We start from the raw sequence: 16,748 nt of genomic DNA on the forward strand, positions 1-16,748 counted from the left end.
CAGGAGATCACTTGTTTTATTCGCATTCAAATACAAACACTACCGTTTTTTTCAGTCCATTAAGTTTTTCAATGCCCATCTTCTTCATACACCAGTGCCGGCTGGTTTTTTATGGTGCCTTAAGTTGTCATTTTTCTAGGGACACGTTCTTTGTTGGGACAGTCTTCCCATCCAACCCCCCAAACTCTCCAAAAGTGCTCTCTTATCTCTCTTTCTCTCTCTCTCTCTTTTTTTTTTTTAATAATCATCTCTCTTTCTTAGGAGATGCATAAGCTTACCTTTTCCTTAACTTTACAGTAAGAAAAACAGCAGTAACTAATAACTGCTATTTGATTTCAGTGTTGGAGCCAAAGGAAGGTACATGGGCTTTCACGAACTAGGGAGGGCGTAACCCTTACCCAGAGGGCACTGCCCCTCTGATTCAGGGCATGTCTGCCTTGTGGGGGATACCAGCCTTCTGTTGTTAAAAGAAGCTGGAAATGAGACACTTGAAGGAAAAATTTCCTAATTATTTAAATAATTGTACCTTATTCAAAATTTATTAAAATGCCAAGAGGGTCAGCATTGTTCTAGCCAGGCAACACGGTCTCCAAGCATGGGCTGCCCATCTATAACCTCTGGGGATGTTGAGTAGAACAGTAAAATAATTTGTATCCTACTTTTGTTATAGTCCCTGAAAACTAAGAAGAGAAAAGGTATAATTCCACCAGGCTGTTTCTAGGGACTATGGAATCCAAATGCCATAATTCATTTGGAAATAGTCTAATGAGGCAGTGAGATGCTGTGAAAAGATATCCTTCTTGAAGCTGGGCCTGTTTGGGGAATCCTGGGTGTTTCCCAGTTGACATCAGATTCCTCATCTGGAAGAAGGGATAGTAGGGTTGGCTTGGAAGTTTGCTAAGATGATTAGAAATAAAAGTACACACGTTTCTCAGCATGCTGTCAGCATTTGTAAGCTGTCCATAAGTGCTAAATATGACTGTTATGAAATGCAACACATACAACTCCACACATTTCTTAGTATGTGCCACAAGTATCGATGGTTCCCTGGCTCTCCATCCTTCCCCTCCCCTCAGCCCCGCCACCCCCCCCCACCCCCCGCTGCTTCTCTGCATCATGTCGCCTCACTCTGCTCCATGGCCCACCACAGCTTGTCAACCCACAATGATGGCCCCCACCCTCTTAACCTCCCTCGGGCTCCTATCTGTACCTGGATTGCCCATTCCTTCCTTCGTCATTCCTCTATCTCCTTTGCAACTCAAGCAAAGTGTCACCTCTCCCAAGAAGTCTTTCTGGAGGGCCACTGCCCTCTGGTTTAGGTAGAGCACTCCCTCCCTTACTGACTTGGGTTTGGCTCAGTCTGGCTTTGTAGTGTTGGAAACTGTGAGCTCCTGGGAGAGAAGAACTAGGTCGGTCACCTCACTGTCCCTGGCACCTGGGTGTAATGCCTTTGCCAGGCATGTCATTCAGGATAAAAACAAAAACAAAAACAAAAACAAAACAAAACAAAAAAGCGGATCAAGGAGGGAATGAATGATTGCAATGACTATAAACTGGCCTGGCTAGAGCCAATGTCTGCTTCCCTCTTGCTTTACAAATACAAATCTTTGGCTGCTGGTTGTGCCTCTCTCCCCCTGCCCTCCCAACCCTCACTCCAGCCCTGGCCTCCACCTTCAAACCAATGGAGATTTCCATTCTGAAGTAGCAGGTTGGAACAGAGAACATGCTGAAGTGTCATCTCCTGGGGCTTGCACGTGGGAACTGGAAGGAAATCTGAGAGGATTCCTTTTGAGAGATCCCAGGGAATACAAAGCAGAGTCCCTTCTTGGAGGTCAAGAAGGGAAGAACCGTAACACAAGGGCTCTACCATTCCTTTTCAGAAATGGTGGCTTCATGTACCTTCTCTCTTGTACCTTCAGAACTGGTGGCTTCACCACAATTCATAGGTAGCCAAAACGGGCTTGGTAGAACTGCATTCTTGCACCCGATCTTTTGTGGTCCTACATCAGAAGAAAAATCAATTTGTAGGCAGGGCTTTAATTAGCATATGAGTCCTTTGAGTGAAGAGGGATACAGACCCCCGCCGGAGTATTCACTGAGGGCAGGAGGAAGGCTGGACTTCTTCCAGATACCCCATGTGCCCACCTGGAAACGTTTGTGAATGACCTAGCAAAGGAGCGAAAAAATGTTTCCTCCTATTATGCGTAATATTAGAAAAATGCTTATAAATAAAGTGCAAATATTTATTGTTTTCTAGGAACATGGGTGACATTTGGAGGTCAAATCTCAGATGAGGTAAGTTACCTTTGGCTTCCATTTTGGTGACCAAAGAAAGTATAAAGCTGTGCAGTGGGAGTATTTTTCTTGGGGGTCCTAGTGTTTAATAAGGAAATGGTTAAGAGTGAGTCAAAGATTATTCTCAGTTTTATCCTGCTTCTTGTATTTTTCACATTTGGACTATTAGTAGCCTTTGAGATTGTCAATCTATGAGATGTGCAGGCACAGTTGTTAGAGAACAAACCAATTTGGTATTAGTATTCAGTTGCTTTATGGAAAGATTTCATTGCCGTGGGGTGTGTGTGTGTGTGTGTGTGTGTGTGTGTGTGTGTGTGTGTATGTGTATGTATTTTGGCTCCACTTAGAGTGACCAACTCGTCCTAGGTTGCAGGGACTTTTCCTTTCTAGCCTGGGACCTTTCAGTCCCGGCTGGTCACAGCACCTTGGGCAAGTTGATCCAACCTCTCTGAGCCTCAGTTCCTCTGATGTGGAATGGGATGATAACATTTACCTTGGAGGTCCGTTGAAAGGGTTAACCACATTTTACCCATGAGGTGTTTATACAGCCCTCTGACTGGTGGGTAGCAGACACCCAATAATGGCAGCTATAAGAGTTTATTTACCATAAAATTCCTCTAAATCTTTGTTGACACTTTCAAAGCAGTGATATTCTTATCCTGGCCTTTAAGGAATATCTTCATGGCATAAGTGAGTCACGTAGGCATCAAGCTTCAATAACTCCCCAAGGACAATGTTGTCAAGTCCCTCCGATTCCTTTTTGTCTACCTGCAACACCACTGAGGAGTCTGGGATAGAAAGTCTGAGCAGATACACTCTGTGGGATCCAGCTCCCTCTGCCACTAGATTTACTAACATTTAGTAATAGTTGCCACATCAGTAAAATGCAGGGGATCGCCCCTACTCTGCATGATCACGATTAAGATTAATGAGATGATGTCTATGAAGTGTTCAACCCAGTGCCTGGCCCAGAACTTAGTATCTTCTTACTATCATTCCTAAGGAGAACCTTGGGGGAACAGACAGACTTTCCCACTGCTTCCAAGTTCACCAGTGTTATTTATTAGATCCAGGGAATAGGAGCCTTATCTGTACATTCTCACCTGTCTGCATGCCCATTCCGGGATTGGGCATAGGTCACCACAGAGAGTTTGTCCCATTGGGGATTCCTTGGAAAGTAGACCATGCTGGAGATTAGCATGCAGAACAGTTATTAGAAAGTTGGGTCCCACTGCAGTCTTAACAGTGACCACAGCTGACCCCATGGGGAGCTCCAAAGCTGAGACGGCCCCAGAGTTGTCCCAGGTTGGGGCCAGAGGACTGAGTATTTATAGCCTTTGTATGACCAGTCATTGGAGAGAGGCTGCCCTGGGAAGTGGGTCTCACCTTGGGCAGGACAACTGTTTTAGCCAAGTGCAATTTCCTGGCAACTAAGAGAATAGGTCCAGTTCTGAAGGAGGCTCTGGGGGGTCATCACAGGGCTCATTATAGGGCTATCTGATGAGTATCAGGTAAAGTGTGTGGAGGAGGCACAGAGACGAGTCCACAAATATCAAAACCGTGGCCACAGACTTGAGTCAGATACAAAGCAGGTGACCGGGAGGGAGATCTAAAATTAATTATCCACTGAATCCAGCAAGTGCATGACCTTCTATTGCCTGTTATGGCAGCCAGAGGAGAAAAAGACAAAAATACCTTTGCTTTAGGAGCAGAAGGGCCAACTGTTAAGGGCACCATCTCCCCTTTCATGTCTGCTCTCCTCTTTACTGTATCTGCTCTCTGCTGCAATGAGCCCAGCTTGCCCAGGTCAGAGGGTGCAAGGCTGGCCTCTGAAATACATCATTTCAAAATAATAGTTCTAAAAACTGCACAATAAAGCTGTCGTGAATGGCCGCAGTCGCCCTCACCTCAGATGCAGACCGGACATTTAGCCACTGTCCTTCCAGAGAACAGCTGTGACTTACCCCTGCTCCCTGCTGAGAGAATGCCAGCAAGCAGGAGGCAGGGAAGCCCAGACCACAGCCCCGCCAGCAGCCGAATCGCCTGAGCTCAACCATTTCCATGACAGAAAAAGCAGGCCAGTAGCAATGAATTCCCCTCCCCAGTTTTTCTGCCTTTTCTCTGATTCCTGTGAGCTCAGCACAAAGCAGGTACAAATTGTGAATCCCGGGATGACCGCGCTGTTACGTGCTCATTGACAACCACCGGTGCTGCCTTGGGAGCTGGTGATGTTCCCATTACTGGGAGAATTCAACCATATATCAAACAGCCACTTGACGGGTATTATCAAAAGGACCCAAATATCACAATAGATAATTCTGGGAGGTGTCTTCCTAAGATTTGGCTTCATCATAAAACCAAGATATTGGTTGCTCATGTGAATATTTATAACTACGATAAATATATATGTATCACTATCTTCTAGCACTTAATTTTCAGAGTTTTATTTATATGTTCTTACCTATAAGGTAGTTAGGGTTCCTGGAATTGCACGTCACAATAAACGCAAGTCAAACTGGCTTTATCCTAGGTAGAAATTAAAGTTAAGACAAGTATAGTTTTCCCCATCATGACACAGGCCAGGGTTTGCACCGTGTATTTTCCTTGTGTTATGTCACATCACATACTAAGTTATTCTAACACAGCTATTATTCTAAAGGACTGGCATGGACTCCCTTTTGCTAGCCTAATAATTTTCTTGATATGCCGATTTTAAAAACAACAGGGAAAGACTTTATCTTGGAAATGCTGATGAGGCAACCTCAGACTGCAATCAAACACGTAATGGAAAAATCCATTTTAATTATTTGTGAGGTGTGTGCTTTTTCAGTGGACCAGTAGGTCTGTCAGCAAAATGAAAAAATGTCCTCTCCCCTATTGTTTATTGCTGTCCCTCTACAGCGTCCCCTCCAGGTGTTGTTTCTAGGGACACTGGTACTCTTACTCTTGGTACCGCTGGATGCTTGCCCTTGGTGTCCAGCAGCACAAAGGAAGGAACAAGGAGTGTGGGGATGTATTTGCAGGCTGAGTGGTGGGGAGCAGGATCCCCTGAGCCAGCACATGCGCTCACTCCCTCCCCTCTGCCATTCAGCTGGCTGGTGGCTCCGTGGCTGCGGCCAGGGTTTTGCTGCTACAGGTGCTGTGAGATTTATAGCAGTTAGGGCTCCGTCTGACCTCTGGTTCATCAGCACAGTCCACCAAGCCTCTAGCGGAAAAAGCACAGGCTTTTAGGTCAGGAGTCACCCAGCTGCCAAAACCTATTGGCTTGGAGAAAAGAGAAGAGAAATGGAGTCACCAGTGGTACAACTGACACTCTTTGTCAGAGAGATTATGATGCCGCAGAGAATGTTGTCAAACCAGATCTTCCAAGCAGAGTGAGAAACACAGATCTCTCCACCTCACCTCACCCTGCTCCTGAGGGCTGACTTATCCCAATGCTGAAGGAAATGTCTTAGAGCCCGGTCTCTATCTGAGGCAAAGGGTGTTTTCCCCCTATACAGCTTTCCCCCTATATATGCTGGTATCTTAAATCTTCTTCTTTTTCATTCTGTAATGCAACTGATAAAAGCAAGGAGTGGTTATAGTGAGATTTCAGCAGAGGATTACAAAGTGGTTTCCTGGGTTGGGAAACCATTTGGCTTTTCTGAACGACCTCCACACCGTCTTGCAGGTTGCTGAACGGCTAATGACAATTGCCTACGAAAGTGGAGTGAATCTCTTTGATACTGCTGAAGTCTATGCTGCTGGAAAGTAAGTCACTGCCTCTCTGTGCCCCTCAAGTGGCATTTGTGGTACCAAGAACCTGCCCAGATCATGGCTGACATGACACTCTGGTGGCACTGCTTTTCTCCCTTTCTCTATCCCCATCCCCTGAGTTGGGGGTATTGACTGCCTCTGGTCCTCTCTGCCCACCCAAACCTTCCCGCCCCTGGCCCCGTATGAAGAATGGACTGAAAGCCTCGCCACGGGCCACCTGAGGGGCCGAGGTGGCTGGTACCACCATGGTGACAGAGGAGATCAAGAAACGTGAGTTGGCTACCTGAGTGAGGGAGTAAACGAGCAGATTCCAGCGTGCTGGTTCCAAAGCTCATCCTATTATTTTGTAACCGCATGTCATTGTTCCTCAGCACCGCGCCCGCCCCCTCCCACCCCCCCCCCAAACTGGGGCATCCTCTCTGCGGGGAATCTGGGACTGCTTTTCCCATTGGCAGGCCCATCCCTCCACCTAGCACAAGGAGAGCAGGGATTAAAAGTGGGGTCCTCAGAAATGCCAAGAAATGTAGTCTGTTTTATAGGAGGGCATTTCAGACCCCACTCTGAGGACATAGTGGACTGTGGGAGAGCCTTGCTGCTTTTGCAAGTGAAGTCACACCAGCTCCAACCTTCACATGGACCCCAGAGCAGGCTGGGGCTCTGAGTCAGGACTCACGGCTCAGTCAGGCCATGTGGGGAATGTGCCCTCATGCCAGGTATCATTGTCCTCCCTGGTCACAATTGAAGACCATGGGAATTAGAAAGGAAACCTTGACTCCCACTGGACTCCGCCAAACAGGATATTTATACACGGGATCAGTGGTTCAAAAACACCCAACTGCCAAATGACTCTGTTGTTTCTTAGTATCAGGACCACAGGCGGTCTCCTGCCAGCGTGTCAGGATTTGGCAGGTGCTTCTGGAATGCTCCAGGAGCCGGATTCTGCAGGCACAAGCAGAAACAGCAGAAACTGTGCTACTAGCCGAGAGCGGCTTCTATTTTCGGGACATGTAGGCACGGAGAGTTCAAACAAGGAATGGCTCTCGTGGTTTGGGATTGACTCTTGCGTTTCCAGGACGCTGTATCCTAAGCCATTTTCTGTTTCCCTTCCAGGGCTGAAGTGATTCTGGGGAGCATCATCAAGAAGAAAGGCTGGAGGTAATGCATTCACCAGAATCATGTACTTGCCTTTAAACACACTGTTATTATTTTGTACCAGAGAAGGGAAAATAAAATTGCATGACAGCTGAACAAAAGGCTGTCAAAAAAAAAAAAAATCAATTCCTGGTAAAGAGATGATTTATAGCGGCTTGAAAATAAATACCAACAAGTTCATTACTTGTGCTTCAAAGGGTATTGACGAGTCATCGATCGCAATGAATTACCACGGAGTTGAGCCGAGAAGGAAGGGATGTTCACGAGATAGTCACGCATGAAAGAAAGTGGCATTTTCATGGCTTCTCCCTGCCATTTGTGGTAATTTGATGAAGGAAGGGAGCTATAGAAAGCTGAATATCTATGCAGATGTCTCTATGTTTACTGTTCATTTTACTAACAACTCAGGATGCAAAGAAATAATGCAAATAAATAATGCAAAGAAATAATGAAGAAAGAAGTCTTTGTGGCAAATGGCCGAAAGCTCCCTTATCTGAATGCAATTAGCCAGCACCTCTGCTGTGTGCAGGAAGCCCTATTATCTGGGCATTCAGGAAAGTGCTTCATCTTCTGTCATTGATGGGGTCACATCCTGTCCCATGGCGGGCTGTAGCCAATGCCAGTGGTAAAGAGGAATGCCTCCCCTGTAGGAGGGTGGGGAGGCAGTCCCCCTCCACTGCACTGTGAATGTCAACCACGACAGCCACTTTATCCCCAGCATGAGTAGAAAATCAGGCCAAGACCACGGGACAATCTGGGGTTCTCCTCCACTCTGGTAGAAGATCAGCTCTTGGCCAGATAAACAAGAGCTCTGCAGTATTAGTGGAAAAGGAAACTCAGAAATTTATGGAGAGATGAACAAATAAAGGTTGGTGACCCACTTTCTCCCTCTCCCTGCTCCTCCTCCCCTACTCCAGGGATTGTAAGGGTATTTAGAGAAAACTATATTCAACCTTAAATATGGAAAAATATTCATAGCCCCTCCCAGTCCTCCACTTTGCTGGAGTTCCGTTCCCACTCAGAAGGCTGGCCATCCATCATCTCCCAAACAGGGACTTCCCACTCTCTTAGGGCTCCTGGAACCAAGTGCCGCAGACCCCATGCCTTCAGACAATAGAAGTATGTTCTCTCACAGCTCCAGAGGTCAGAAGTACAAAATCAAGGTCTGGGCCAAGCCATGCTCTTTCTGAAACTCTGAGTAGACTCCCTCCTTGCCTCTTCCTAGCTTTGGGCTGTTGCTGGCAATCTTGGGCGTTCCTCAGCCTGCGGCTGCACCCAACCTCTGCCTCTGCCATCAGATGGCCACCTCCCTGCGCCTGTCTTCTTAAAAGGACACCGGTCATATTGGATTAAGGACTCCCCCTACTTCAGTATGACCTCATCTTAATTTAATTACATCTGTAATGACCCCATTTCCAAATAAGCTCACATTCTGAGGTACTGGGGGTTAGGACTTGACCATGCCTTTTTAGGGGGCACAGTTGAGCTCATGATGGAGACCCTGGAGATGAGTCCACCAAAAGCCCCATGAACTGTGCAGCGAGGGGTGGGCTGACAGAGGACACCTGAGGAAGGAGGGGAGAATACGTGCCGGAGCTCTTTCCCTTAACACCCAGACGGCCTCTAGCCCTCACTCTCCATAGTTTGCGGGGCCTGTTATACACCTATAAGAAACCAGGTTATCATGCATGTTTTAAAAAACAGCCTTTCAGTCTCATAGATAAAACCCAAGCTGTCACCATGCTACAGAGTATTGATATCAGTACACAGCTGCCCCTACACAACTGGTGAAAAGACAGACCATAGCACAGAGTCTCTAAAAGCAATTTCAATTAGCATTTTTGGCTTCCAGTCCCAGCACCATCCCTTGCCTGCTGTGTTTTCCAGAGCATGTTATGTCACTTTTCTGAGTCTCAGTTTCCCCATCTGTATAATGGACGACATAACTGTTCATGAAGTGTCACGCTGATAAAGTGAGATGAGGTGTGCCAAAGCAGTTTGAAAGCTGTGCTGACCAGTGTCGCATACTCATCTCGTCATTCTCCACCCACTCGGAAGAGCTGCCGGAAGTGCCACCCATGACGGTCGGTGATGACTGGCTGGTATCGCTGGCTGCTCTTCCTAGCGGAACATGCATGTTAGTGTGCACACCCATGGAGCCCAGACATTTTCTAGAAAACCTAACTTTGAAAAAAAAAAAAAAAAAAAAGAACCAAGTCTCTGATAGTATTTGGCGAGGATGTACAGCTCTGGCCGACCCAGCCACTCTGAATCATGGAGAGGACCGCATTCATTTTTTATGATATTCCATCGGGCCTCTTCCTGAAGCTGTGAAAATGTTTGCTAAAGGAGACCTGGCTCCCCTGGGGCAGATTGCTGTCACACTAGGTATCATGAGGTTGATGGATTAACCTGGAAAGTGCGTCAGGCCTTCCGCAGTGTGTAATCTCTAGATGCAGGGATCTGTAGAGCTTCCGTTACAGTGATTCAAATTACTTTTCAGGGAATTAACTTCCGTGGGATGGGGTTGCTGACATTTTCTACAAATTTTTCCTGCTGCAGCTAAGCTGTCAGAATTGTCACCCGTGTTCCCCATTAGTTATCATTCATCTTGTGAGGCTCTTATTTGTCGGCCTGAGGCATCGGCTCCTCGGCTGATGGAATTATAAATGCCTTATCTCAAATACTCCCAAAGTTTGGCCGTAACCTTTGAATCTCAAATGATATTTTTTTCCTAGACCAGTTCAATTGAATTACAGACCTGGAGAAGCTAAATCATACTGAGATCTGCCTCCTGATTGTAAATTATGTGACTGTGGTTCTCAAGACACCTTTCCTATTCCACCATCGTGATGATACCATGGCCTTTTCCTGCCCTTGGGTGTGGTTTGGAGAATGCAATAAGTTTGCTGATGAGATTTCCACATCTCATTCCCTTTGGAGTAAAGTGGTTCAAACCTTGAGTTAAGAACCTTAGGACTGTTTTCCTAAAATAACGTTTCCATCTAATGAAACACTCAAAGAAAATTTATTCCTATTGATTGACTACTTTATCATTCCTCTCTCCCTGCCGTCAGTTACTGCCTGTGAATGTCACAGCTGGAAAGCAGAATAATTCAGAGCCTCTAGGGTCCATGGTCCTTGGCAGAGTGTGGACTGAGCCCCAGGAAAGCTCACACTCAATCAGCGTAATGTCAGGTGCTAAATAAGCGTTAATGGGTGCTGCTAAAGCAGTTCATCCTTTAAATCCTCTCACTCACCCTCTCATTAACCATTCCTGCCCCTCTATGCCTCCCACTCACCCTCCTCACCACCCCCCCCCCCCCCCCGCCATGAGCCTCTTCCACCTGACTCTCCAGGTAAAGTCGTTCCCCTCCAACCTCTTATCTAGGATCTGACTTCACATACCCACTCATCAGCTTCCCTTTGTCCCAATACTTCAGTGACATGAATTAACAAATTTCTCTTTACCAGTTTTTTTTTTTTTTAATGGGAAGTACAATAAATTCTTTCTGGTGGTATAATAATATGACTCAGTACAAAACCCCAACAATTTATTTAATATTTCTCTCTGTTTGTCTGACATATAGGAGGTCCAGCCTGGTCATAACAACCAAACTCTACTGGGGTGGAAAGTAAGTTAAATGCTTTTTCTTTTCTTTACTTGACAGGAAACAATTAGTAGTTCATGCTTTTATCCTTTTGGGCAACCATTTTACATCTAATGTACTAAAATTAATTGATTTGGAGAGAAAGATTATTTTTTCTGCCTTGAAGGAGGTAGCAATTAGCCTAGGATTCAAATTCAGTGAGATACCCCAAAGAAATTTAGTGTAAAGCATGTGGCCACTTGTTACTAAGTAATTCATGGAGATCTTCCAATACCAGCCTCATACTTAGAACCATTTCCAAAATAGAGTTCAAATTTTCGGAAAAGAAAACAAGCACATAGCATCACAGAAGAAAAGCTATTCGACTCTGCCAAAACCCAAAGACTTCATGGAATGCAAAGATAAAATTATCTTGTCTGGCCCCACATGTGAGTCTCTGGTCATTTCAGCAGAAGGCGTGAGAATGTTGATCAAGAGCACTGCCTTTTGGAGAGCAGCAGGAAGCAACCATATCACTCACTGGCAGGCAAATGAAAGAGAGGTCCTCCTCTGTATGTTGTGGGAGGCAAGCAAATTTCACAGGACCAACTGGCCTCTGATAAGCCTACCGGTGTTTGAAGTGGTATTTACACAATTCAGCAGAACTTAAAAGTCTGGCTAATCCACATGCCTTTTCATGGAAATCACAAATATTTCCATGGAGTCTTAACAAATAACAAAAACAAACACAAGCCAACGAAACTTTATTTACCTCCCTATAATGGAGAGGGAGCAGTTGAAAACAAAATTGGAGACAGAAGACAGTTCCTTAGGAATCTTCTAATCAACGTGTACATGTAGGTAAATACCCCGCCATACACACACTCATATCATATTGCTATTTTTGAGCCTGTTTATGATGACCATGAAGACAGAAAGATGGACTATAGATTTTTATTTATCACCTCTAAAAATTCAGGCCACATGGTGCTTGTGAGAAAGGTAGATTTGCTCTGTCTCCGCTCTGATTCATGGTGCTGTTACTCAGTGTTTTTGCAATGGCACTGAAAGCCTTGCCTATACTTTAGAAATCAACAGGGAGGAAGACAATCCATAAGACCCATTACGTAGCGGAGTGCTGCACCCAATACCATCTAATGCTTTTATAAAAGATTCAAAATCACCAAAGGCAGATGGTGAACTACTGTGTTTTAAAAAGAGGTGGCCACAGAGAGTGATGTTGAAGAAATATTTCATAAAGACTTTAAAACTCAGGAACCATATTTCTTTCTAATTGGCCAGAGCGTGAGGATGGTCTGGGAAGACAAAAGTCCTAATTAAATGTTTGTCTTCTTCGGGTACTAATGTAAGAAAGACTGACATCACATTTTAACAGAAAGTAATTGTTAAATTTCTTTTGCAAGTCAAAAGGCACTTCCAAATGTGCTTCCTTTCTCAGAAAAGCGAAACTTATGGGCAGCTCATAAACTTATGTTAAGGCTTTTTTAGGGGTGGGGACGGTTTGGGTTGAGTTGAGGGTGAGGTGGAAGGTTGAGCCTTATGTCACAGTGTATATGGATGGGGCATGCATGGCTGAGTTGTTAATGATATCATGTGATGAGAGTAGTAGTTAACTTATCAGCTGGGGTCTCCAAAGAAAAGGGGCTCAGTGCGTGGCTCATCAGGCTTCTCTCCTCAACCTGTGGTGTAGAATTTGCCAAGAATAGGGTATAAAATTAGCAATTCAATTTAGAGTGATTATTCTTCTGTACTTTTGAAACAGCAATTAAAAAAAAGCACACCCCCACTCAAAGTCGTTTGCTTCTTTTTCTTGTTAGAGCTGAAACGGAAAGAGGGTTGTCAAGAAAACATATTATTGAAGGTAGGTACAGCATTTCATTTTATCTTCATTTGTGGGCTGCTGATTCAGGAAAGGTATCAACCAAATAGGTTCAAAACCCCCTTGGGGGGGGGGGCGGAAATTCTTTATAAAGAGAATCACAATCAACCACAGTCTCTCTGGGTTTTAATGTAGGAGTGTGGTGATATAGAGAAGACAGTTGGCAACACAAAAGAAAAAGGACAAATTCTCTAAAAGTTCTCATTTACAGCTGTGCTAGCATTGATAAAACACTTCACTTAGACTTTTTAAAAGAGCTTTATTGAAGTATAATTTACATACCATAAGAGTTTACCCGTTTAAAGTGCACAATTCATTAGTTCTGAGTATAACGGAGTTGTACAATCATCACCATAAATTGAATTTTAAAACGTTTTCATCACTCTACAGAGAAACCTAGTACCCACTAAGAGTCACTTCCCACCTTCTCCCTACCCTCTTCCACAGCCCCAAGCCACCGCTAATCTACTTTTGTCTGTATAAATTGGCTAATTCTGGATATTTCATATGAATGAGGCCGTACAATATGTACTTCTTTGTGACTGGCTTTTTTCACTTAGCATAATGTTCACCCATGTTGTAACAGGTGTCAGTACTTCATTCCTCTTTACTGCCAAATAAAATTCCATTGTATGGCTAGATGACATCTTGTTTATTCATTCATCGGTTAATGTACATTTGGGTTGTTTTCATTTTTTTACTTATAAATAATACTGCTACGAATATCTGTGTACAGGCTTTTGTATGGACATATGCTAAGACTATGATACTTTTATTTTATTTAAAATTTTTATTTTATTTTTTAGTTTTTTAATTTTAATACAATAAACATGCAGTATTATTACTATACAGTTTCAAATGTATAGTACAGTGATTCAACATTTCCATGCATTGCTCAGTGTCCATCACAGTAATTATACTCTTAATCCCCTTCACTGGTTTCACCCATTCCCCCCACCCACCTCTCTTCTACTAATCACCAGTTTTTTCTCTATATTTAAGAGTCTGTTCTTTGGTTTGTCTCTTTTTTTCTTTTTTCATTTCTTTCGTTTCTTAAATTCCGCATGTGAGTGAACTCATATGATGTTTGCCTTCTCCGACTGATTTCACTTAGCATTATACTCTCTAGATCCCTCCATGTTGTTGCAAGTGGTGAGATTTCATTCTTTTTTTATAGCTGAGTAATAGTCCATTGTATATATACATATGTGTGTGTGTGTGTGTGTGTGTGTGTGTGTGTGTGTATGTCACCTCTTCTTGATCCATTCATCTATGAAGGAACACTTGGGTTGCTTCCATATCGTGGCTAATGTAAATAAAGCTGCAATACACATAGGGGTGTATATTATCTTTTTGAATTAGTGTTTCTGTAGTCTTTGGGTGAATATCCAGGAGTAGAATTATGGTAATTCTATTTTTAATTTTTTGAGGAACCTCCATACTGTTTTCCACAGTGGCTGCACCAGTTTGTATTCCCACCAACAGTGCAAAAGGGTTCCTTTCTCTCCACATCCACACTAACACTTGTTCCTTGCATTTTTAATTTTTGCCATTCTGACAGGTGGGAGGTGATATCTCATTGTGGTTTTAGTTTGCATTTCCTCGATGTTGAGTGATGTTGAGCATCTTTCCATGTGTCTGTTGGCCATCTGCATATATTCTTTGGAAAAATGTCCATGTCTTCTGCCCATTTTTAAATTGGATTATTTACATTTTTCGGTGCCAAATTGTACAAGTTCTTTATATATTTTGAATATTAACTCTTTATTAGATATATCATTTGCACATATCTTCTCCCATTTGATGGGCTGTCCTTTTTGTTGTTGATGATTTTTTCACTCTGCAAAAGCTTTTTATTTTGGTATAGTCCTAATAGTTTACTTTTGCTTTTTTTCCCTTTGCCAAAGGAGAGAAATCTAGAAAAATGTTTCTGTGGCTGATGTCAAAGAGATTACTGCCTATGTTTTCTTCTAAGAATTTTAGAGTTTCAGGTCTCACATTACGGTCTTTAATCCATTTGAGTTTATTTTTGTGTTATGGTCTAATAAAGTCCAATTTCCTTCTTTACAGGTAGCTGTCCAGTTTTCCCAAAACCATTTATTGAAGAGACTGTCTTTTTTTTCTGTTGCATATTCTTGCCTTCTTTGTCATAGATTAATTGACCATGTACTCGTGGGTGTATTTCTGGGCTATTTTGTTCCATTGATCCATGTGTCTATTTCTGTGTTGGTACCATACTATTTTGATTACTACAACTTTGGAGTGTATCTTGAAATCTGGGATTGTGATACCTCCAGCTTTGTCCTTCTTTTTCAAGATTGCTTTGGCTATTAAGGATATTTTGTTCCATATAAGTTTTAGAATTATTCGTTCTAGTTCTGTGAAAAATGCCATTGGTATTTTGATAGGGATTGTGTTGAACCTGTAGATTGCTTTGGGTAGTATGGATGTTTTAACAAAATTTTTCTCTTTTTTGGTGAGCATGGAATATCTTCCCATTTGTTTGTGTCATCTTCAGTTCCTCTCATCAGTGTTTTATGGTTTCAGGGTATAGGTCTTTTACCTCCTTTGTTAAATTGATTCCTAGATACTTTATTATTTTCAGTGCATTTGTAAATGGAATTGTTTCTCTTTCTGCTACTTCATCATTGTTGAATAGAAATGCAACTGATTTCTGTATATTGATTTTGTATCCTGAAACCTTATTGAATTCGTTTTTTAATTCTAGTCATTGTTTTTGGTGGAGTCGTTAGGGTTTTCTACATATACTATCATGTCATCTGCAAATAGTGACAGTTTTACTTTTTCCTTACCAATTCAGATGTCTTTTATTCCTTTTTCTTGTCTGAGTGCCATAGCTGGGATTTCCAGTAGTGTGTTGAATAAAAGTGATTAAGAATGAACATCCTTGTCTTGTCCTTGGACTTAGGAGAAAAACTCTCAGTTTTTCACCATTGAGTAGATGTTACTTCTGGGTTTTTCATATATGGCCTTTATTATGTTGAGGTATGTTCCCTCTAAACCTATTTCGTTGAGAGTTTTTATCATGAATGGATGTTGTACTTTGTCAAATGCTTTTTCTTCATCTATTGAAATGATCATACGTTTTCTATCCTTTCTCTTGTTGATATGATACATCACATTGATTGATTTGCAAATATTGAACCACCCTGGCATCCCAGGAATCAATCCTGCTTGATTGTGGTAAATGATTTTTTTTTTAATGTGTTGTTGGATTCAGTTTACTAATATTTTCTTGAGGATTTTTGCATCTGTGTTCATCAGAGATATTGGTCTGTGGTTCTCTTTTTCAGTGGAGTCTTTATCTGGTTTTGGTATCAGAGTAATGCTGGCCTCATAGAATGAATTTGGAAGTTTTCCTTCGTCTTCTGTTTTTTTGGAAAAATTTGAAAAGAATAGGTAGTAACTTTTCTTTAAAGGTTTGATAGAATTTACTGATGAAACTATCTGGTCCTGGACTTTTGTTTTTGGGGAGTTTATCGGTTACTGGTTCAATTTCACTGCTAGTAATGGGTATATTCAAATTGTCTATTTCCCCCTGATTCAGTTTTGTGACGTTATATGTTTCTAGGAATTTATCTAATCCATCTAGGTTGTCCATTTTATTGGCATACAGTTTTCGAGACTATGATAGTTTTTAAAGAGTATTATATACACTTTTAAAAATTGTAAAAAACTACCACTCAGTTATTGATTCATGGAGCCATTGCTTTTGTGATGGCACTCAAAACTTTGTAGAGACTAGAAATAAACAGGAAATAGTATGGTCTTCTAGAAACATTATGTAATAGAATAGTACTCTACTTCATTGGGAGGATTATGAGAATTGGGAGAAATTTTTATGTATTTCTTATTTATCTACATATAACAACAATGTTCCACCTTCACCCGTTGCAATAAAGGCAAAATGTTAAATGAACCTATACGGATCCAAGATTTTTATAACTTTAGATTCATAATTAATCATGAAGACCGATGATTTTTTCTTTTTTTTTTTAAACTGGTTTCATTTATGAAATACCAAAGTCAATATA

The 16,748-nt window shown here is 42.5% G+C and overlaps 1 protein-coding gene across 1 annotated transcript in view; it reads left to right on the forward strand.

Annotated features, from left to right (window-relative positions):
- The window catches only part of KCNAB1 (potassium voltage-gated channel subfamily A regulatory beta subunit 1), a gene marked incomplete at its 5' end in the record, with an annotated part of 256,557 nt that overhangs the window by 165,764 nt on the left and 74,045 nt on the right, over nucleotides 1-16,748 (forward strand). Inside the window, 5 exons of the mRNA XM_080806500.1 lie at nucleotides 2,258-2,295; nucleotides 5,966-6,045; nucleotides 7,162-7,206; nucleotides 10,794-10,838; nucleotides 12,632-12,675. Coding sequence (XP_080662626.1) covers nucleotides 2,258-2,295; nucleotides 5,966-6,045; nucleotides 7,162-7,206; nucleotides 10,794-10,838; nucleotides 12,632-12,675 — 252 coding nt within the window. The remainder of the gene's footprint in view (nucleotides 1-2,257; nucleotides 2,296-5,965; nucleotides 6,046-7,161; nucleotides 7,207-10,793; nucleotides 10,839-12,631; nucleotides 12,676-16,748) is intronic.

The sequence above is a fragment of the Martes martes genome (assembly GCF_963455335.1).
Source record: "Martes martes genome assembly, chromosome: 1".
NCBI lineage: Eukaryota > Metazoa > Chordata > Mammalia > Carnivora > Mustelidae > Martes > Martes martes.